The sequence below is a fragment of the Staurois parvus genome, unplaced genomic scaffold (genome assembly GCF_062004578.1).
Source record: "Staurois parvus isolate SC_StPar_1 unplaced genomic scaffold, SC_StPar_1.0 ptg000368l, whole genome shotgun sequence".
NCBI lineage: Eukaryota > Metazoa > Chordata > Amphibia > Anura > Ranidae > Staurois > Staurois parvus.
The window spans coordinates 742,036-760,050 of NW_028318164.1; the positions used below are offsets into that span (position 1 = coordinate 742,036).

At 48.2% G+C, this 18,015-nt stretch overlaps 1 protein-coding gene and 1 long non-coding RNA gene across 5 annotated transcripts in view; one reads left to right on the plus strand and one right to left on the minus strand.

Annotated features, from left to right (window-relative positions):
- The window catches only part of LOC149456234 (uncharacterized), a 48,691-nt gene extending 43,652 nt beyond the window's left edge, over positions 1-5,039 (minus strand). Inside the window, exon 1 of one of the 3 annotated variants that reach the window (XR_016313940.1) lies at positions 4,846-5,039. This is a non-coding gene — a long non-coding RNA (uncharacterized LOC149456234). The remainder of the gene's footprint in view (positions 1-4,845) is intronic. The other 2 variants (XR_016313939.1, XR_016313938.1) reach the window with 2 other exon arrangements.
- A 169-nt stretch (positions 5,040-5,208) lies between these two features.
- Positions 5,209-15,735, plus strand: LOC149456238 (anaphase-promoting complex subunit 13). 2 transcript variants are annotated; one of them, XM_089685294.1, is made up of 3 exons: positions 5,209-5,462; positions 11,078-11,183; positions 15,521-15,735. In XM_089685294.1, the coding sequence occupies exons 2-3, from the start codon at positions 11,085-11,087 to the stop codon at positions 15,644-15,646; spliced, it is 225 nt and encodes a 74-aa protein (XP_089541420.1). In that variant the 5' UTR covers positions 5,209-5,462; positions 11,078-11,084; the 3' UTR covers positions 15,647-15,735. The 2 variants fall into 2 exon arrangements, with proteins under 2 accessions (XP_089541420.1, XP_089541419.1); XM_089685293.1 differs by having other exon boundaries at positions 5,214-5,389.
- Positions 15,736-18,015: the final 2,280 nt, after the last annotated feature.

Consider the following 18,015-nt stretch of genomic DNA (forward strand, 5'->3'; position numbering starts at 1 on the left):
CGCTCTCCCCGGACCCCGGATGCACTATATCCCCTCTCCCCGGACCCTGCAGTCACTATATCCGCTCTCCCCGGACCCTGCATTCACTATATCTGCTCTCCCCGGACCCTGCATTCACTATATCTGCTCTCCCCGGACCCCGCATTCACTATATCCGCTCTCCCCGGACCCTGCATTCACTATATCTGGTCTCCCCGGACCCCGCATTCACTATATCTGGTCTCCCTGGACCCCGCATTCACTATATCCGCTCTCCCCGGACCCCGCATTCACTATATCCGCTCTCCCCGGACCCCGCATTCACTATATCCGCTCTCCCCGGACCCCGCATTCACTATATCCGCTCTCCCCGGACCCCGCATTCACTATATCCGCTCTCCCCGGACCCCGCATTCACTATATCCGCTCTCCCCGGACCCCGCATTCACTATATCCGCTCTCCCCGGACCCCGCATTCACTATATCCGCTCTCCCCGGACCCCTGCATTCACTATATCCGCTCTCCCCGGACCCCGCATTCACTATATCTGGTCTCCCCGGACCCTGCATTCACTATATCTGGTCTCCCCGGACCCCGCATTCACTATATCCGCTCTCCCCGGACCCTGCATTCACTATATCTGGTCTCCCCGGACCCCGCATTCACTATATCCGCTCTCCCCGGACCCCGCATTCACTATATCTGGTCTCCCCGGACCCCGCATTCACTATATCCGCTCTCCCCGGACCCCGCATTCACTATATCCGCTCTCCCCGGACCCCGCATTCACTATATCTGGTCTCCCACAGTACACACAACATGGAAATGCAATTATTTTAGTAAATATAAACTGCTAAATCCCTTTTCTCATCAGCAGTATATAGCAGTCTTGTGACTTCTATCAGTGTCCGGCAGAGCACTGGTTAATGCTGGTAGGAGGAGTTTTCTTTCTACTCTACGAGGATGCAGAACCCCTGACCTGTGCCTGGATTGTCCCTCTGCTGATCACATGCACTCTCCCATCACTAGTTTTTGCCATACCTTGATTTTGTCTCGAAGTGTCTCGAAATCGTTGCACGATCACCGGAAATATTTTAATGATAACGGCAGATTTAAATGTGTGTTGAAATGACCATTTGGAAGCTTGTGCAATGGTGACAACACAAGAGCACAAGTTGGAGAGTGTTGTCACCCTACAACAGGAAGTGGCCTTCATGGCAGGATCACCAAGTAATATTTTAACTCCTCGCCCTCCAGTGTATTCCCCCACCCCTTCCTGACCAGGCCATTTTTTGCGTTACGGCGCTGCGGTACTTTAACTGACAATTGCGCGGTCATGCAACGCTGCACCCAATTGAAACTTATGTCCTTTTCTCCCACAAATAGACCTTTCTTTCGATGGTATTTGATCGTCTGTGCGGTTTGTATTTTTTGTGTTATAAAAAAAAAAAAAAAAAAAACACACTTTTGAGGGAAAAAAAACAATATTTTGGACTTTTTGCTATTAAATATGTCCAGTAAAAATATTTGAAAAATAAAATTTTGTCAAATTTATACCAAAATATATTCTGCTTCGTGTCTTTGCTGAAAAAAAAATCCCAATACGTGTAAATTAATTTGTTTACGTGAAAGTTATAGCGTCTACAAATGGCGGTATAGATACTGGGATTTTTTTTTTCACTAGTAATGCCGGCGATCAGCGACCTATAGCGGGACTGCAGCGGGCATTCTGACACCGAGTGGGAACTGACTTGGTGTCACTGACATCCTCAGTGACACCAATACAGTGATCAGTGCTAAGAAAAAAAAAAAAGCACTGACACTACTGATGGCACTGGGCAGGAAGGGGTTAACATGTGGGGCAATCAAAGGGTTAACTGTGTGCAGGAAGTGTTTTACTATGTGGGCTGTGTGCTTCACTGTAATCACACTGCTCTGGATGGCTGTGCAGTGTGCCCGAGCTGACAGGGAGTAGGACTGTTAGTAAACAAAACAGTCCTCCTCCCCATTGGAAATCGGAAATCACAAGGCGCCGGCGAGCAATCACCGCCCGGGACCTGGTGATCGACACAAATGGCGGCGCAGGTAGGGTGCATGCGCCCCCTACCCAGAAATGCAAAATCACGCATATATACACCCGTGATTTTGCGCACCCGTGCCACCCTGTAGCAGTATTTCTGCTATAGGGCGGACAGGAAGCGGTTAATAATAACTGCAGATTTAAATGTGTATTGAAATGCCCATTGGAAGCTTGTGCAACAGGGTGACAACAAAAAAAGCACATTTTGGAGAGTGTTGTCACCCTATGACAGGAAGTGACCTTCATGGCAGAATCACCAGGGACCCTTTAACCATTAGCAGCCCATCCATTGTATGCAACTGTCATGTGACCAATCACAGCAGGTCACATGACAGTTGTATACAATGAATGGCTTCATTCATGCCATCCATTGTATACTAGTGCCTACCTGTGAATGGTCACAGCAGGTCACATGTACATGTCATGTGATTAGCTGTGGCCAAATCACAGCTAAGCACAAAAAAAAAACAAAAACTGAATGAATCGATGTCATTCAGGTAAATGCTTGCTTATAGTAAACCATAGCAATAGCAAAGTAATTCTTTGCTATAAGCAAATTGTGTCAAAAAAAAAAATACTGATCACTTCCCCAAAGTAGTACAATGTTACTATGGTAACATTGTACTACTTTGGTCATAGTGAAATATGAAAAAAAATCTTAAAAAAAATAAAAAAAATTTAATAAAAAATTAAAAATAAAAAACAAATATATATATATATTTTTTTTCATACTGTCCCCACTCAGTGTCCCTGATCACCGCCATGCCAGTTACATGATGACGCTGTACTGCACTGGTGACAGTATGTAAAAAAAAATAGTGAACATTTTAATTTTTTTATTTTCCGTAAAATTATGACAAAAAAATAATACAACTTCAAAAAACTCGCCATGCCTCTTATGAAGTACGTCGGACTGTCTACTCTGCAAAAAGGGGTCACTTGGGGATATCTGTCCCGTCCTGACATTTGGGGGGATATCTGTCCCGTCCTGACATTTGGGGGATATCTGTCCCGTCCTGACATTTGGGGAATATCTGTCCCGTCCTGACATTTGGGGGGATATCTGTCCCGTCCTGACATTTGGGGGGATATCTGTCCCGTCCTGACATTTGGGGGGATATCTGTCCCGTCCTGACATTTGGGGGATATCTGTCCCGTCCTGACATTTGGGGGATATCTGTCCCGTCCTGACATTTGGGGGGATATCTGTCCCGTCCTGACATTTGGGGGGATATCTGTCCCGTCCTGACATTTGGGGGATATCTGTACTGTTCTGACATTTGGGGGATATCTGTACTGTCCTGACATTTGGGGGATATCTGTACTGTCCTGACATTCGGGGGATATCTGTACTGTCCTGACATTCGGGGGATATCTGTACTGTCCTGACATTCGGGGGATATCTGTACTGTCCTGACATTCGGGGGATATCTGTACTGTCCTGACATTTGGGGGATATCTGTACTGTTCTGACATTTGGGGGATATCTGTCCCGTCCTGACATTTGGGGGATATCTGTCCCGTCCTGACATTTGGGGGGATATCTGTCCCGTCCTGACATTTGGGGGATATCTGTACTGTTCTGACATTTGGGGGATATCTGTACTGTCCTGACATTTGGGGGATATCTGTACTGTCCTGACATTCGGGGGATATCTGTACTGTCCTGACATTCGGGGGATATCTGTACTGTCCTGACATTCGGGGGATATCTGTACTGTCCTGACATTCGGGGGATATCTGTACTGTCCTGACATTTGGGGGATATCTGTACTGTTCTGACATTTGGGGGATATCTGTACTGTCCTGACATTTGGGGGATATCTGTACTGTCCTGACATTTGGGGGATATCTGTACCGTTCTGACATTCTTGGACCTCAAGATATTAGATTGGCTGTCAGTACTTCAGGATTGATCAATATTCAGATCTATACCATAGTTTGTGAACTCTATAACTTTCCTACAGACTAAATAATACATCCTAATTTGGGTTATTTTCACCAAAGACATGTAGTAGAATACATCTCGGCCTAAATTTAAGAAGAACAATTATTTATTTGTAAACTTTTTATAACAGAAACAAAGAAAAACGTTTTTTTTTCAAAATTGTTGGTCTTTTTTTGTTAATTTAGCAAAAAATAAAAACCCCAGCGGTGATTAAATACCACAAAAAGAAAGCTCTAGTTGTGTGAAGAAAATGATCAAATTTTAGTTTGGGTACAGTGTTGTATGACCGCGCAATTGTCATTCAAAGTGTGAGAGCGCTGAAACCTGAAAAATGGCCTGGGCAGGAAGGTGTAAAATTGCCCGGTATTGAAATGGTTAATAACTGCGTATTTAAATGCGTTCTGAAATGACCAATGGAAGCTTGTGTGACTGACAACACAAGTGCAAATTTTAAAGAGTGTTGTCACCAGAGACGGACTGACCATTTGGAAACTTGGGCACTGCCCGAGGGCCTGGGGTCAGTAGGGGGCCCCATGAGATGCCCCTGGTACCTTTTTCATAGGCTTTTTGAGTTTGGGCAAGGACACAAGGGCCCCATGATCCCCTATTGCCCGGGGGCCCCATGAGTTGTCAGTCCGCCCCTGGTTGTCACCCTACAACAGGATGTGACCTTCATGGCAGGATTACCAGGGCTTATGGTAGTGAAAACTTCAGATTTAAAGTACTGAAAATGACTGTAATGAGTTCTAGTTGATATGAGGTTTAATTGGTTGTGATTACATAACCAGGGACACCAAGCTGCGCATCCTGGCTGAGAAACTACAATTCCCATCGTACCTCTGTCTCCTGTAGTCCTGTCTGCCGCCATCAGTCTCGCAATGCTTCATGGGATTTGTAGTTCCACAGCTCGCATACCCGTTTTACAGTGCAGTGTAATGACCTCCTCGGAGTAATGCCCCGGCCCATATCTCCCCTCACAAGAGCGGTTAGTAAATAACCCTCCTCCCGCCCACCGTTACATGACTATCCCCCTTCTTCGATTCCCCCGCCCCCCTTACAATTGCGTCCCCCCGGCAACAACACGTCCCCCAAGAGGTCAGTCACATGACCCCCTTTCGCCCAGAACCTCCTCCACGCGTCGCCAGGCAACAAGACTTCCCCTGCAGGCATTCCAGATTCGTCCCGCCCTTTACCTGCGTCACTCTGCAAACAGTCCGTCTCCACCCCTCGCCCTCGTCGCCCCGCCTCCCTCACGCGTCGCCAGGCAACAAAACGTTTCCCTGCAGGGCTCGTTCTGACCCGCCTACGCTAAAACGCGTCACCTGGCAACACGACGTTCCTCTGGAGCCCGGTCACGTGACGTCTGAGTGTCGGTGGAGGGGTGAGTAGGGTCACGTGGTCGCGGTAATGATGGCGGCTTGTTCTTCATAGCCGCACACAGAAAAGGGGGGGAGGTATGGAGATGTTGTGCACCTGTGGGAATGGCAATGCCTTGTCTGGTGTGTCAGAGGAGGGGGGCTTTATATGGGGGGGGGGGCAGTGTCACCCCCAGGTGGGGGGAGCAGACCTTCTGAGGTGAAAGGGTTTTTTGGGGTATAAATAGAGAAAAAGCACTCAAAAGAGAAAAAAAAATCAGCTTTGGCTACTCTACACCCCATGTCTCTGGGGCTGCCCCTGTATGCTACCCCACCCCCAGCTGAATGACACACAGGGTCACTCCACCCACGTCCTGTGAGCCCAAGGTGTCATGGCTCCGCCCCCTATCCTGGACAGCTAATAGGAGATGCAGTCATGGCTCCACCCCCTACCCTGGGCTTCTAGGAGGAGATGCAGTCATGGCTCTGCCCCCTAATAGGAGGTGCAGTCATGGCTCCACCCCCTACCCTGGGCTCCTAAGAGGAGATGCAGTCATGGCTCTGCCCCCTACCTTGGCCTCCTAGGAGGAGAGGCAGTCATGGCTCCACCCCCTACCCTGGGCTCCTAGGAGGAGATGCAGTCATGGCTCCGCCCCCTACCCTGGGCTCCTAGGAGGAGACGCAGCCATGGCTCTGCACCCTACCCTGGGCTCCTAGGAGGAGATGCAGTCATGGCTCCACCCCTAATAGAAGGTGCAGTCATGGCTCCATCCCCTCCCTGGGCTCCTAGGAGGAGATGCAGTCATGGCTACGCCCCCTACCCTGGGCTCCTAGGAGTAGATGCAGTCATGGCTCCATCCCCTCCCTGGGCTCCTAGGAGGAGATGCAGTCATGGCTACGCCCCCTACCCTGGGCTCCTAGGAGTAGATGCAGTCATGGCTCCGCACCCTACCCTGGGCTCCTAGGAGGAGATGCAGTCATGGCTACGCCCCCTACCCTGGGCTCCTAGGAGTAGATGCAGTCATGGCTCCGCACCCTACCCTGGGCTCCTAGGAGGAGATGCAGTCATGGCTCCACCCCTAATAGAAGGTGCAGTCATGGCTCCATCCCCTCCCTGGGCTCCTAGGAGGAGATGCAGTCATGGCTACGCCCCCTACCCTGGGCTCCTAGGAGTAGATGCAGTCATGGCTCCATCCCCTCCCTGGGCTCCTAGGAGGAGATGCAGTCATGGCTACGCCCCCTACCCTGGGCTCCTAGGAGTAGATGCAGTCATGGCTCCGCACCCTACCCTGGGCTCCTAGGAGGAGATGCAGTCATGGCTCCACCCCTAATAGAAGGTGCAGTCATGGCTCCATCCCCTCCCTGGGCTCCTAGGAGGAGAGGCAGTCATAGCTCCACCCCCTACCCTGGGCTCCTAGGAGGAGATGCAGTCATGGCTCCGCCCCCTACCCTGGGCTCCTAGGAGGAGACGCAGTCATGGCTCCGCACCCTACCCTGGGCTCCTAGGAGGAGATGCAGTCATGGCTCCGTCCCCTACCCTGGGCTCCTAGGAGGAGATGCAGTCATGGCTCCACCCCTAATAGAAGGTGCAGTCATGGCTCCATCCCCTCCCTGGGCTCCTAGGAGGAGATGCAGTCATGGCTACGCCCCCTACCCTGGGCTCCTAGGAGTAGATGCAGTCATGGCTCCGCACCCTACCCTGGGCTCCTAGGAGGAGATGCAGTCATGGCTCCACCCCTAATAGAAGGTGCAGTCATGGCTCCATCCCCTCCCTGGGCTCCTAGGAGGAGATGCAGTCATGGCTACGCCCCCTACCCTGGGCTCCTAGGAGTAGATGCAGTCATGGCTCCGCCCCCTACCCTGGGCTCCTAGGAGGAGGTGCAGTCATGGCTCCGCCCCCTACCCTGGGCTCCTATGAGGAGATGCAGTCATGGCTCCGCCCCCTACCTTGGGCTCCTAGGAGGAGATGCAGTCATGGCTCTGCCCCCTAATAGAAGGTGCAGTCATGGCTCCGCCCCCTACCCTGGGCTCCTAGGAGGAGATGCAGTCATGGCTCCGCCCCCTACCCAGGGCTCCTAGGAGGAGATGCAGTCATGGCTCCGCCCCCTACCCTGGGCTCCTAGGAGATGCAGGCATGGCTCCGCCTCCTACCCTGGGCTCCTAGGAGGAGACACACTCATGGCTCCGCTCCTAACCAGGGCTCCTAGGAGATGCCGTCATGGCTCCGCCTCCTAATAGGAGGTGCAGTCATGGCACTGCCCCCTACCTTGGGCTCCTAGGAGGAGACGCAGTCATGGCTCCACTCGCTACCCTGAGCTCCTAGGAGGAGACGCAGTCATGGCTCCACCCCCTACCCTGAGCTCCTAGGAGGAGACGCAGTCATGGCTCCGCCCCTACCCAGGGCTCCTAGGAGATGTCATGGCTCCGCCCCCTAATAGGAGGTGCAGTCATGGCACTGCCCCCTACCTTGGGCTCCTAGGAGTGTTTAGTACTGCTCCACCCCTCACAGTACGGGATGAGTTGGGGCAGGTAGGGGGACTGGATAGTTTTTCCTCTTCCTGAAATGGGGCTTTAATCTTGGTAATATAGCGACATGGTCAGGGAGAGACACTTGAGCAGCCAACAAATGAATGCTTGTGCAATTATCACATTTCTGCTTTAGAATTTTTTTTTTGGTCACAATAAATATGTAAAATGTTTGTGGTGGAGGGGGACTTAGGCCGCGTTCACACCTGAGCGATGCTGCCGCCTCGCGCTTTTGTACTTTTTTTTGCACATTTTAATAGCAGCACCCCTCATTCGGATGGGTCTTCCACCTCTCCTTCTAAAGAACCAGATTTTGGCACTGAGCAAAACGTGTATCGCGGTTGTTTTTTTTTTTTGCATGTTTTTCATAGTGGTGCACCGAAATGAAAATTCTGGTGCCAAAACCAAAAATTCAAAATGCACTGAAATGCGCAGTTTTTAAAAATGGATATATATTTTTTGAAAAAAAATACACTTTGATGAAAAAAAACAATATATACCCCAGTTATTTTGTAAAATATGCAAGAGGATGTTACGGCGAGTAAATAGATACCCAACATGTCACGCTTTAAAATTGTGCACACTCATGGAATGGCGTGAAACTGCGGTACTTAAAAATCTCCATCGGCGATGCTTTAAACATTTCTACAAGTTAGCAGTGTAAAGTTACAGAGGAGGTCTTTTTATTTTTTTGCACTGTTCCTTTTAAAAAAAATTGCAATCACTTTTATTCTTCTCACAAGAAATGCATGCATCCCTTGTGATAGGAATAATTAGTGACAGGTCCTCTTTATGGAGAGATACGGGGTCAGTGAGACATAATTAGTGACAGGTCCTCTTTATGGAGAGATACGGGGTCAGTGAGACATAATTAGTGACAGGTCCTCTTTATGGAGAGATATGGGGTCAGTGAGACATAATTAGTGACAGGTCCTCTTTATGGAGAGATACGGGGTCAGTGAGACATAATTAGTGACAGGTCCTCTTTATGGAGAGATACGGGGTCAGTGAGACATAATTAGTGACAGGTCCTCTTTATGGAGAGACATGGGGTCTGTAAGACATAATTAGTGACAGGTCCTCTTTATGGAGAGATATGGGGTCTGTAAGACATAATTAGTGACAGGTCCTCTTTATGGAGAGATATGGGGTCAGTGAGACCTAATTAGTGACAGGTCCTCTTTATGGAGAGATATGGGGTCAGTGAGACATAATTAGTGACAGGTCCTCTTTATGGAGAGATACGGGGTCAATAAGACATAATTAGTGACAGGTCCTCTTTATGGAGAGATATGGGGGGTCAATGAGACATAATTAGTGACAGGTCCTCTTTATGGAGAGATTTGCGGTCAGTGAGACATAATTAGTGACAGGTCCTCTTTATGGAGAGATATGGGGTCAGTAAGACATAATTCGTGACAGGTCCTCTTTATGGAGATATTGGGGGTCAATAAGACCCCACATCTCTCCTCTGTAATGTAAAGCATTGGATCAAAAAAAAAAAAGCATTGCTCTAGTGCTTTAACCACTTCCAGTCCGGACACTTTCCCCCCCTTCCAGTCCGGACACTTTCACCCCCCTTCCAGTCCGGACACTTTCACCCCCCTTCCAGTCCGGACGCTTTCACCCCCTTCCAGTCCGGACGCTTTCACCCCCCTTCCAGTCCGGACGCTTTCACCCCCTTCCAGTCCGGACGCTTTCACCCCCTTCCAGTCCGGACGCTTTCCCCCCCTTCCAGTCCGGACACTTTCACCCCCCTTCCAGTCCGGACACTTTCCCCCCCTTCCAGTCCGGACGCTTTCCCCCCCTTCCAGTCCGGACGCTTTCACCCCCCTTCCAGTCCGGACGCTTTCACCCCCCTTCCAGTCCGGACGCTTTCACCCCCTTTCCAGTCCGGACGCTTTCACCCCCTTTCCAGTCCGGACGCTTTCACCCCCTTCCAGTCCGGACGCTTTCACCCCCTTCCAGTCCGGACGCTTTCACCCCCTTCCAGTCCGGACGCTTTCACCCCCTTCCAGTCCGGACGCTTTCACCCCCTTCCAGTCCGGACACTTTCCCCCCCTTCCAGTCCGGACGCTTTCACCCCCTTCCAGTCCAGGCCAATTTTCAGCTTTCAGCGCTATCACACTTTGAATGACAATTGCGCGGTCATGCAACACTGTACCCATATGAATTTTTTTAGCATTTTTTTGAGACAGATAAAACTTTATTTTGGTGGTATTTATTCACCGCTGGGATTTTTTTTTTTTTGCTATATAAATGAAAAAGTCAAAAAATTTTGAAAAAAAATAGTTTTTCTTATAACATTTTGCAAATAAATAATCTTTCTTTATAAATCGTGGCCAAAATGTATTCAGTTCTTCTTTTTAGTAAAAAAAAATAACCCAAATTAGTTTATAACCAAAAATTATAATTTTTCAAAAATGTTTTTAACATTTTTATTTTATTTTTTAATTATTATTTATGTTTTTTTTTTTACATACTGTCACCCTAGCAGTACAATGTCACCATAGTGACACTGCACAACTTGGGGGTGATGAAGACATTTTTTTTTTTTTACACTGATTGATTTTACACCCATAAAGGCTGTAAAAGCAATCTTTTCCCTTCTCTCTGGCTGCATTCTTGCAGCCATTGAGAAACACTGTGAGAGCTGTGATTGGTCTAAGCTTGTCACATGGTACAAGGCTGTTGTGAATGGCCCTGTACCATGTGATCTCTGTGATCATTCACAGATTTCATACATAGTAAGCAACGATGTCAGAAGTGACATCTTGCTTACCACTCTTCATGTGATCACTGATTGGCCAATCTAACACAGAGGTCCCGTACAACGATCGGTGTTCCACCGTGGCCAGAGGACACAGCGGGCACTGGATCGTGAGAACAGGGAGCGAGCACAAGCAGGGAGGCCGTTTATAAACGGCCACCCGCCCCTGCACTGCTCCCGTCCGGCCGTTAATATACATGGGCTGGACAGGAAGTGGTTAAAAAAAAAATGTCTGGAACCAGAAGTGACATCGCTCCGGTCCTCCAAGGACATAGAGATGTGTGGCGGCCAGGAGGGAACAGAGCCCTATCACTGTAAATGATGAAAATGATTGCAAGCGAACAGACGTTTTGTAATGTGACTCCTGTGACAGAATTCCATGTTCTCTAAAATGCTAACCCTAAATTTCAATCTGTAGATCTTCGATGGACAGCGAGATTCAAAAGGACGGTCGGATTTTAGATTTGGTTGATGACGCCTGGAAAGAAGATAAATTACCGTATGAAGATGTGACTGTTCCACTGGTAATAATGTACTTCCACCTTCATGGTCATGCAACACTGTACCCATATGAAATGTTTATCATGTGTTTGAGACAGAGCTTCTTTTGGTGGTATTTAATCACCTCGGGGTTTTTATTTTTTGCTAAACAAACCAAAAACTGAAAATTTTGGAAAAAAAAAACTGTATTTTCTTAGTTTCTGTTTATAAAATTTTGTAAATAAGTGATTTTTCTCCTTCACTGATGTGCGCTAATGAGGCTGCAGTGATGGGCACTGATGAGGAGGCACTGGTAGGTGGCACTGTTGGGCATTGACAGGTATCACTGATGGGCACTGAAAGGCAGCACTGATATAGGGCACTGATAGGCAGCACTGACTGGCACTGTTAGGTGGCACTGACTGGCAGCACTGACTGGCACTGATAGATGGCACTGAAAGGCAGCTCAGATGTGGCCAGGGGCGGACTAACAACTCATGGGGCCCCCGGGCAATAGGGGATCATGGCCCATGTGTCCTTGCCCAAACTCAAAAAAGCCTATGAAAAAGGTACCAGGGGCATCTCATGGGGCCCCCTACTGACCCCGGGCCCTCGGGCAGTGCCGAGTTTCCAAATGGTCAGTCCGCCACTGTATGTGGCATTAATGTGCACTGGTAGGCACTTATGCACCCCTGTATGTGACATTGATGTGCACTGATATGCACTGATGCGCCCCTGTATGTGGCATTGATGTGCACTGGTAGGCACTGATGCACCCCTGTATGTGGTATTGATGTGCACTGGTAGGCAGTGATGCGCCCCTGTATGTGGTATTGATGTGCACTGGTAGGCAGTGATGCGCCCCTGTATGTGGCATTAATGTACACTGATAGGCACTGATGCGCCCCTGTATGTGACATTGATGTGCACTGGTAGGCACTGATGCACCCCTGTATGTGACATTGATGTGCACTGGTAGGCACTGATGCACCCCTGTATGTGACATTGATGTGCACTGGTAGGCACTGAAGCACCCCTGTATGTGACATTGATGTGCACTGATAGGCACTGATGCACCCCTGTATGTGACATTGATGTGCACTGATAGGCACTGATGCGCCCCTGTATGTGGTATTGATGTGCACTGGTAGGCAGTGATGCGCCCCTGTATGTGGCATTAATGTGCACTGGTAGGCACTGATGCACCCCTGTATGTGGCATTGATGTGCACTGGTAGGCACTGATGCGCCCCTGTATGTGGCATTGATGTGCACTGGTAGGCACTGATGCGCCCCTGTATGTGGCATTGATGTGCACTGGTAGGCACTGATGTGCCCCTGTATGTGGCATTGATGTGCACTGGTAGGCACTGATGTGCCCCTGTATGTGGCATTGATGTGCACTGGTAGGCACTGATGTGCCCCTGTATGTGGCCTTGATGTGCACTGGTAGGCACTGATTTGTGGCGCTGATGGACACTGACAGGTGGCATTGATGGGCACTGCTGGGGCTACACTGATCATCAGGGCACACTGATCATCAGTGCCCTGATGATCGGTATAGATTTCCCCTCTGAGGAATGCCGATTACCGGCTCTCCTCTCCTCTGTCAGCGTGACAACGCGTGAGGAGAGAAATGCTGATAAGCAGCATTTCCCTGTTTACATGCGATCAGCTGTGATTGGACACCGCTGATCACATGACCGAACCGCCATCTTTGGCTCTTTCCGTTGAACGGTGATCCTCTGTGTCCGAGGGGTTAGAGTGGGAGGACGTCATGTGATGTCCTCCCAGAACGAGAGAACCGCCTTGCGCCCGTCACTTCCTTATATGGCGGGCGGGAGGCGGTTAAAAACTATATATTTTTAAAAATATCTATTATTAAATATATTCTTCAGGTTTTTTTTTTAACAGATAAAAAGTCATTTTTACATATATTTGTAAATGCATTCCAAAAATGTAGATTTGTATTTTTAAAGACATACAGGATATTGGAAATGTATTTTTAAAAATAGTTTTCATATATTTTGTAATAACGCATTTCAACATGCAGTATATATATATTTATTGAAATATATTTTGAAATATATTGAATACGGCCAAAATTGTAGCATTTCAAATATATTTTTCTTCCATGTGGGTGGGAGGGCGTCTGTAAAGGTCCTGCCACGACCAGACGCACCCAGTGCTTCAGACACAAGTGATCACAAATCACGGTAAAGGGTCTATCACAGCGGCCCCTTACGATGTGATCCACTGTGTCCAATCAGATCAGACTGTAAACAGACTTGCCGGTTAGTGGCAGTCCTTTCCACACGTGGTGTCACAGTGTGAGGAGAGGGGAGCCGGTAACCGGCAATTCACACAGGGAACATTTAGCGGTGTCCATCAGTGCTCCCTCATTAGCGCACATCAGTAAAGGAGAAAAATTACTTATTTGCTAAATTTTCCCACTCTGCCAATCCCTCCACTGGCCTCCATTCAGTGTCCGCCACCCCCCTCTGCCAATCCCTCCACTGGCCTCCATTCAGTGTCCGCCACCCCCCTCTGCCAATCCCTCCACTGGCCTCCATTCAGTGTCCTCCACCCCTCTCTGCCAATCCCTCCACTGGCCTCCATTCAGTGTCCGCCACCCCCCTCTGCCAATCCCTCCACTGGCCTCCATTCAGTGTCCTCCACCCCTCTCTGCCAATCCCTCCACTGGCCTCCATTCAGTGTCCGCCACCCCCCTCTGCCAATCCCTCCACTGGCCTCCACTCAGTGTCCGCCACCCCCCTCTGCCAATCCCTCCACTGGCCTCCATTCAGTGTCCTCCACCCCTCTCTGCCAATCCCTCCACTGGCCTCCATTCAGTGTCCGCCACCCCCCTCTGCCAATCCCTCCACTGGCCTCCATTCAGTGTCCTCCACCCCTCTCTGCCAATCCCTCCACTGGCCTCCATTCAGTGTCCGCCACCCCCCTCTGCCAATCCCTCCACTGGCCTCCATTCAGTGTCCGCCACCCCCCTCTGCCAATCCCTCCACTGGCCTCCACTCAGTGTCCTCCACCCCCCTCTGCCAATCCCTCCACTGGCCTCCATTCAGTGTCCTCCACCCCTCTCTGCCAATCCCTCCACTGGCCTCCACTCAGTGTCCTCCACCCCCCTCTGCCAATCCCTCCACTGGCCTCCATTCAGTGTCCTCCACCCCTCTCTGCCAATCCCTCCACTGGCCTCCACTCAGTGTCCTCCACCCCTCTCTGCCAATCCCTCCACTGGCCTCCACTCAGTGTCCTCCACCCCCCTCTGCCAATCCCTCCACTGGCCTCCATTCAGTGTCCTCCACCCCCCTCTGCCAATCCCTCCACTGGCCTCCATTCAGTGTCCGCCACCCCCCTCTGCCAATCCCTCCACTGGCTTCCGATTGCGCAACGGATCAAATTCAAAATCCTAACACTGACGTACAAAGCCGTCCACCATACTGCCCCGAACTACATCACTGACCTAATATCCAAGTACCGCCCAACACGCACACTCCGCTCCTCACAAGACCTCCTTCTCTCTAGTTCCCTGGTCTCCTCCTCCCATGCCCGCCTCCAGGACTTCTCCAGGGCATCACCCATCCTCTGGAACTCCCTGCCCCAACCCATCAGATTATCACCTACTCTCCTCTCCTTTAGGCGCACCCTGAAAACCCATCTCTTCAGGGAAGCCTACCCCACCCCCTGCTAACTTGCCGACCTCCTCCACTCTTCCAACCACTCCATCCCCCACAGCTATCTCCTCCTGTGCCACCATCCCCTCCCTCCTAGATTGTAAGCTCCAAGGAGCAGGGCCCTCGATCCCCCTGTGTATCGCATTGTATTGGTATTGTACTGTTTCATGTATTGTCTCCCATTGTAATGTACAGCGCTGAGCAAACCATTGGCGCTTTATAAATACTGTATAATAATAATAATAATAACAAAAACTAAGGAAAATTTATTTTTTTTCAATATGTTTGGCCTTTTTCGTTTAAGCAAAAAATAAAATGATTAAACACCACCAAAAGAAAGCTCTATCTTTCTCAGAATAAAAAAATAAATACATACAAATTTTGTTTGGATACAGTGTTGCATGACCGTGCAACTGTCATTCAAAGTGCGACAGTGCTGAAAGCTGAAAATTGGCCTGGGCAGGAAGGGGGGGGGGGGGGGGGAATGCCCAGTATTGAAGTGGTTAAAGTTTGGCTTAAAAAAAAATTAAAAATTAAAAAGTCATATATGAGTTTTAGGAGGAGCCCTTATTATACAGAGAAGAAGGAAAAGTCTTTTAATAATTATGCAGGATAAACCCACTATTTTGACCAATGTTTGCTCAGAATAGAAATGAGTTGTGTTTTTTTTTTTTCTCTTTTTCTGCACAGAATGAACTTCCAGAGCCTGAACATGATAACGGCGGGGCAGTGGAATCGGTTAAAGAGCAGGAAATGAAATGGGCAGATCTGGCTCTGCAGTACCTGCATGAAAACATCCCCTTGTCAGGGAACTAAATGCATGTGGACTGCCGGATCCTAAATGTTTGGAACGAGGTTACGTTTTGGTTGGTTTGTTTTTTCACTAAATAAATTCAGGAAAGCAATGTTTGCCCAGTGAATTGTTTTCTTTTAATACTTTTTGTATGTTAAAACTTTGCTCAGAAAAATTAGAGAGATAATTGTTTTTGAATCCTGACTTGACCTTCATCAAAAATGACACAACCAATTCAATACCGGGCAATTTTACCCCCTTCCTGCCCAGGTCAGTTTTCAGCGCTCTCACACTTTGAATGACAATTGCGCGGTCATACAACATTGTACCCAAACTTAAATTTTATCATTTTCTTCACACAACTAGAGCTTTCTTTTGGTGGAATTTAATCACCGCTGGGGTTTTTATTTTTTGCTAAATTAACAAAAAAGACCCAAAATTTTGAAAAAAAACACATTGTTTTTGTTTCTGTTATTGAAGTTTGCAAATAAATAATTGTTCTTCATAAATTTAGGCCGAGATGTATTCTGCTACATGTCTTTGGTGAACATAACCCAAATTAGGATGTATTATTTAGTTTGTAGGAAAGTTATAGAGTTCACAAACTATGGTATAGATCTGAATATTGATCAATCCTGAAGTACTGACAGCCAATCTAATTTCTTGAGGTCCAAGAATGTCAGGACGGTACAGATATCCCCCAAATGTCAGGACAGTACAGATATCCCCCAAATGTCAGGACAGTACAGATATCCCCAAATGTCAGGACAGTACAGATATCCCCCAAATGTCAGGACAGTACAGATATCCCCCAAATGTCAGGACAGTACAGATATCCCCCAAATGTCAGGACAGTACAGATATCCCCCAAATGTCAGAACAGTACAGATATCCCCAAATGTCAGGACAGGACAGATATCCCCCAAATGTCAGAACGGTACAGATATCCCCCAAATGTCAGAACAGGACAGATATCCCCCAAATGTCAGAACAGGACAGATATCCCCCATATGTCAGAACAGGACAGATATCCCCCAAATGTCAGAACAGGACAGATATCCCCCAAATGTCAGGACGGTACAGATATCCCCCAAATGTCAGGACGGTACAGATATCCCCCAAATGTCAGGACGGTACAGATATCCCCCAAATGTCAGGACGGTACAGATATCCCCCAAATGTCAGGACGGTACAGATATCCCCCAAATGTCAGGACGGTACAGATATCCCCCAAATGTCAGGACAGTACAGATATCCCCCAAATGTCAGGATGGGACAGATATCCCCCAAATGTCAGGACGGGACAGATATCCCCCAAATGTCAGGACAGTACAGATATCCCCCAAATGTCAGGACAGTACAGATATCCCCAAATGACCCCTTTTTGCAGAGTAGAGAGTCCGACGTACTTCATAAGAGGCATGGCGAGTTTTTTGAAGTTGTATTTTTTTTGTCATAGCTTTTTGGAAAATTGAAAAAATTCAAAAAAATTATTTTCACTATTTTTTTTTTTTACATACTGTCACCAGTGCATTACAGCATCATCACTGACTGGTGACAGTATGAAAAAAAAATTTAATTTTTTTTTTATTTTTAATTTTTTATTTTTTCTTTTTTTAAGATTTTTTTTCATATTTCACTTTGACCAAAGTAGTACAATGTTACCATAGTAACATTGTACTACTTTGGGAAGTGATCAGTATTTTGTTGTTTTTTTTTTTTTACACACTTTGCTTATAGCAAAGAATTACTTTGCTATAAGCAAGCGTTTACGTGAATGACATCGATTCATTCAGGGTTTTTTTTTTTTTTTTTGTGCTTAGCTGTGATTTGGCCACGGCTCACATGACCAGCTGGGCTATGATTGGCCCTGCTTGTGCATGTGATCGCTGTGGCCATTCACAGCTAGAAACACTTGTATACAATGAATGGCATGAAAGGAAGCCATCCATTGTATACAACTGTCATGTGACCTGCTGTGATTGGTACCGGCACATGGTACCGGCAACGGGGCCGATACTCAGATCTGTCATCGGCCGTGTCCGAGGTACGCAGCCGGTGACAGATCGCGCCGCTGCGCGGCTCTGCAGGTGCGCAAACCAGAACGCAGGTGCGTCCACCCAGAACGCTGAAGGATTTTGCCAGCCACCAAACGGCCATTGGCTGGGCAGCTAATGGTTAAGAGAAGAGGTTTACCTGCCATTCCCTGCCTACCTCTGTATGTGTTTTGCCATGTACCATTTGCTATGGTCAAGCTGACTTTGTGGGAATATAATTTGGTTCCCTGGGTAGCTGTGGGATCCACCATTGTACCCCTAGAAGTGTTTTTTTTTTCTGATATGAGTTCTGTTCAGGGTTTCCCCCTGTTATTCCTCTCTTGATCTGCTTCAAT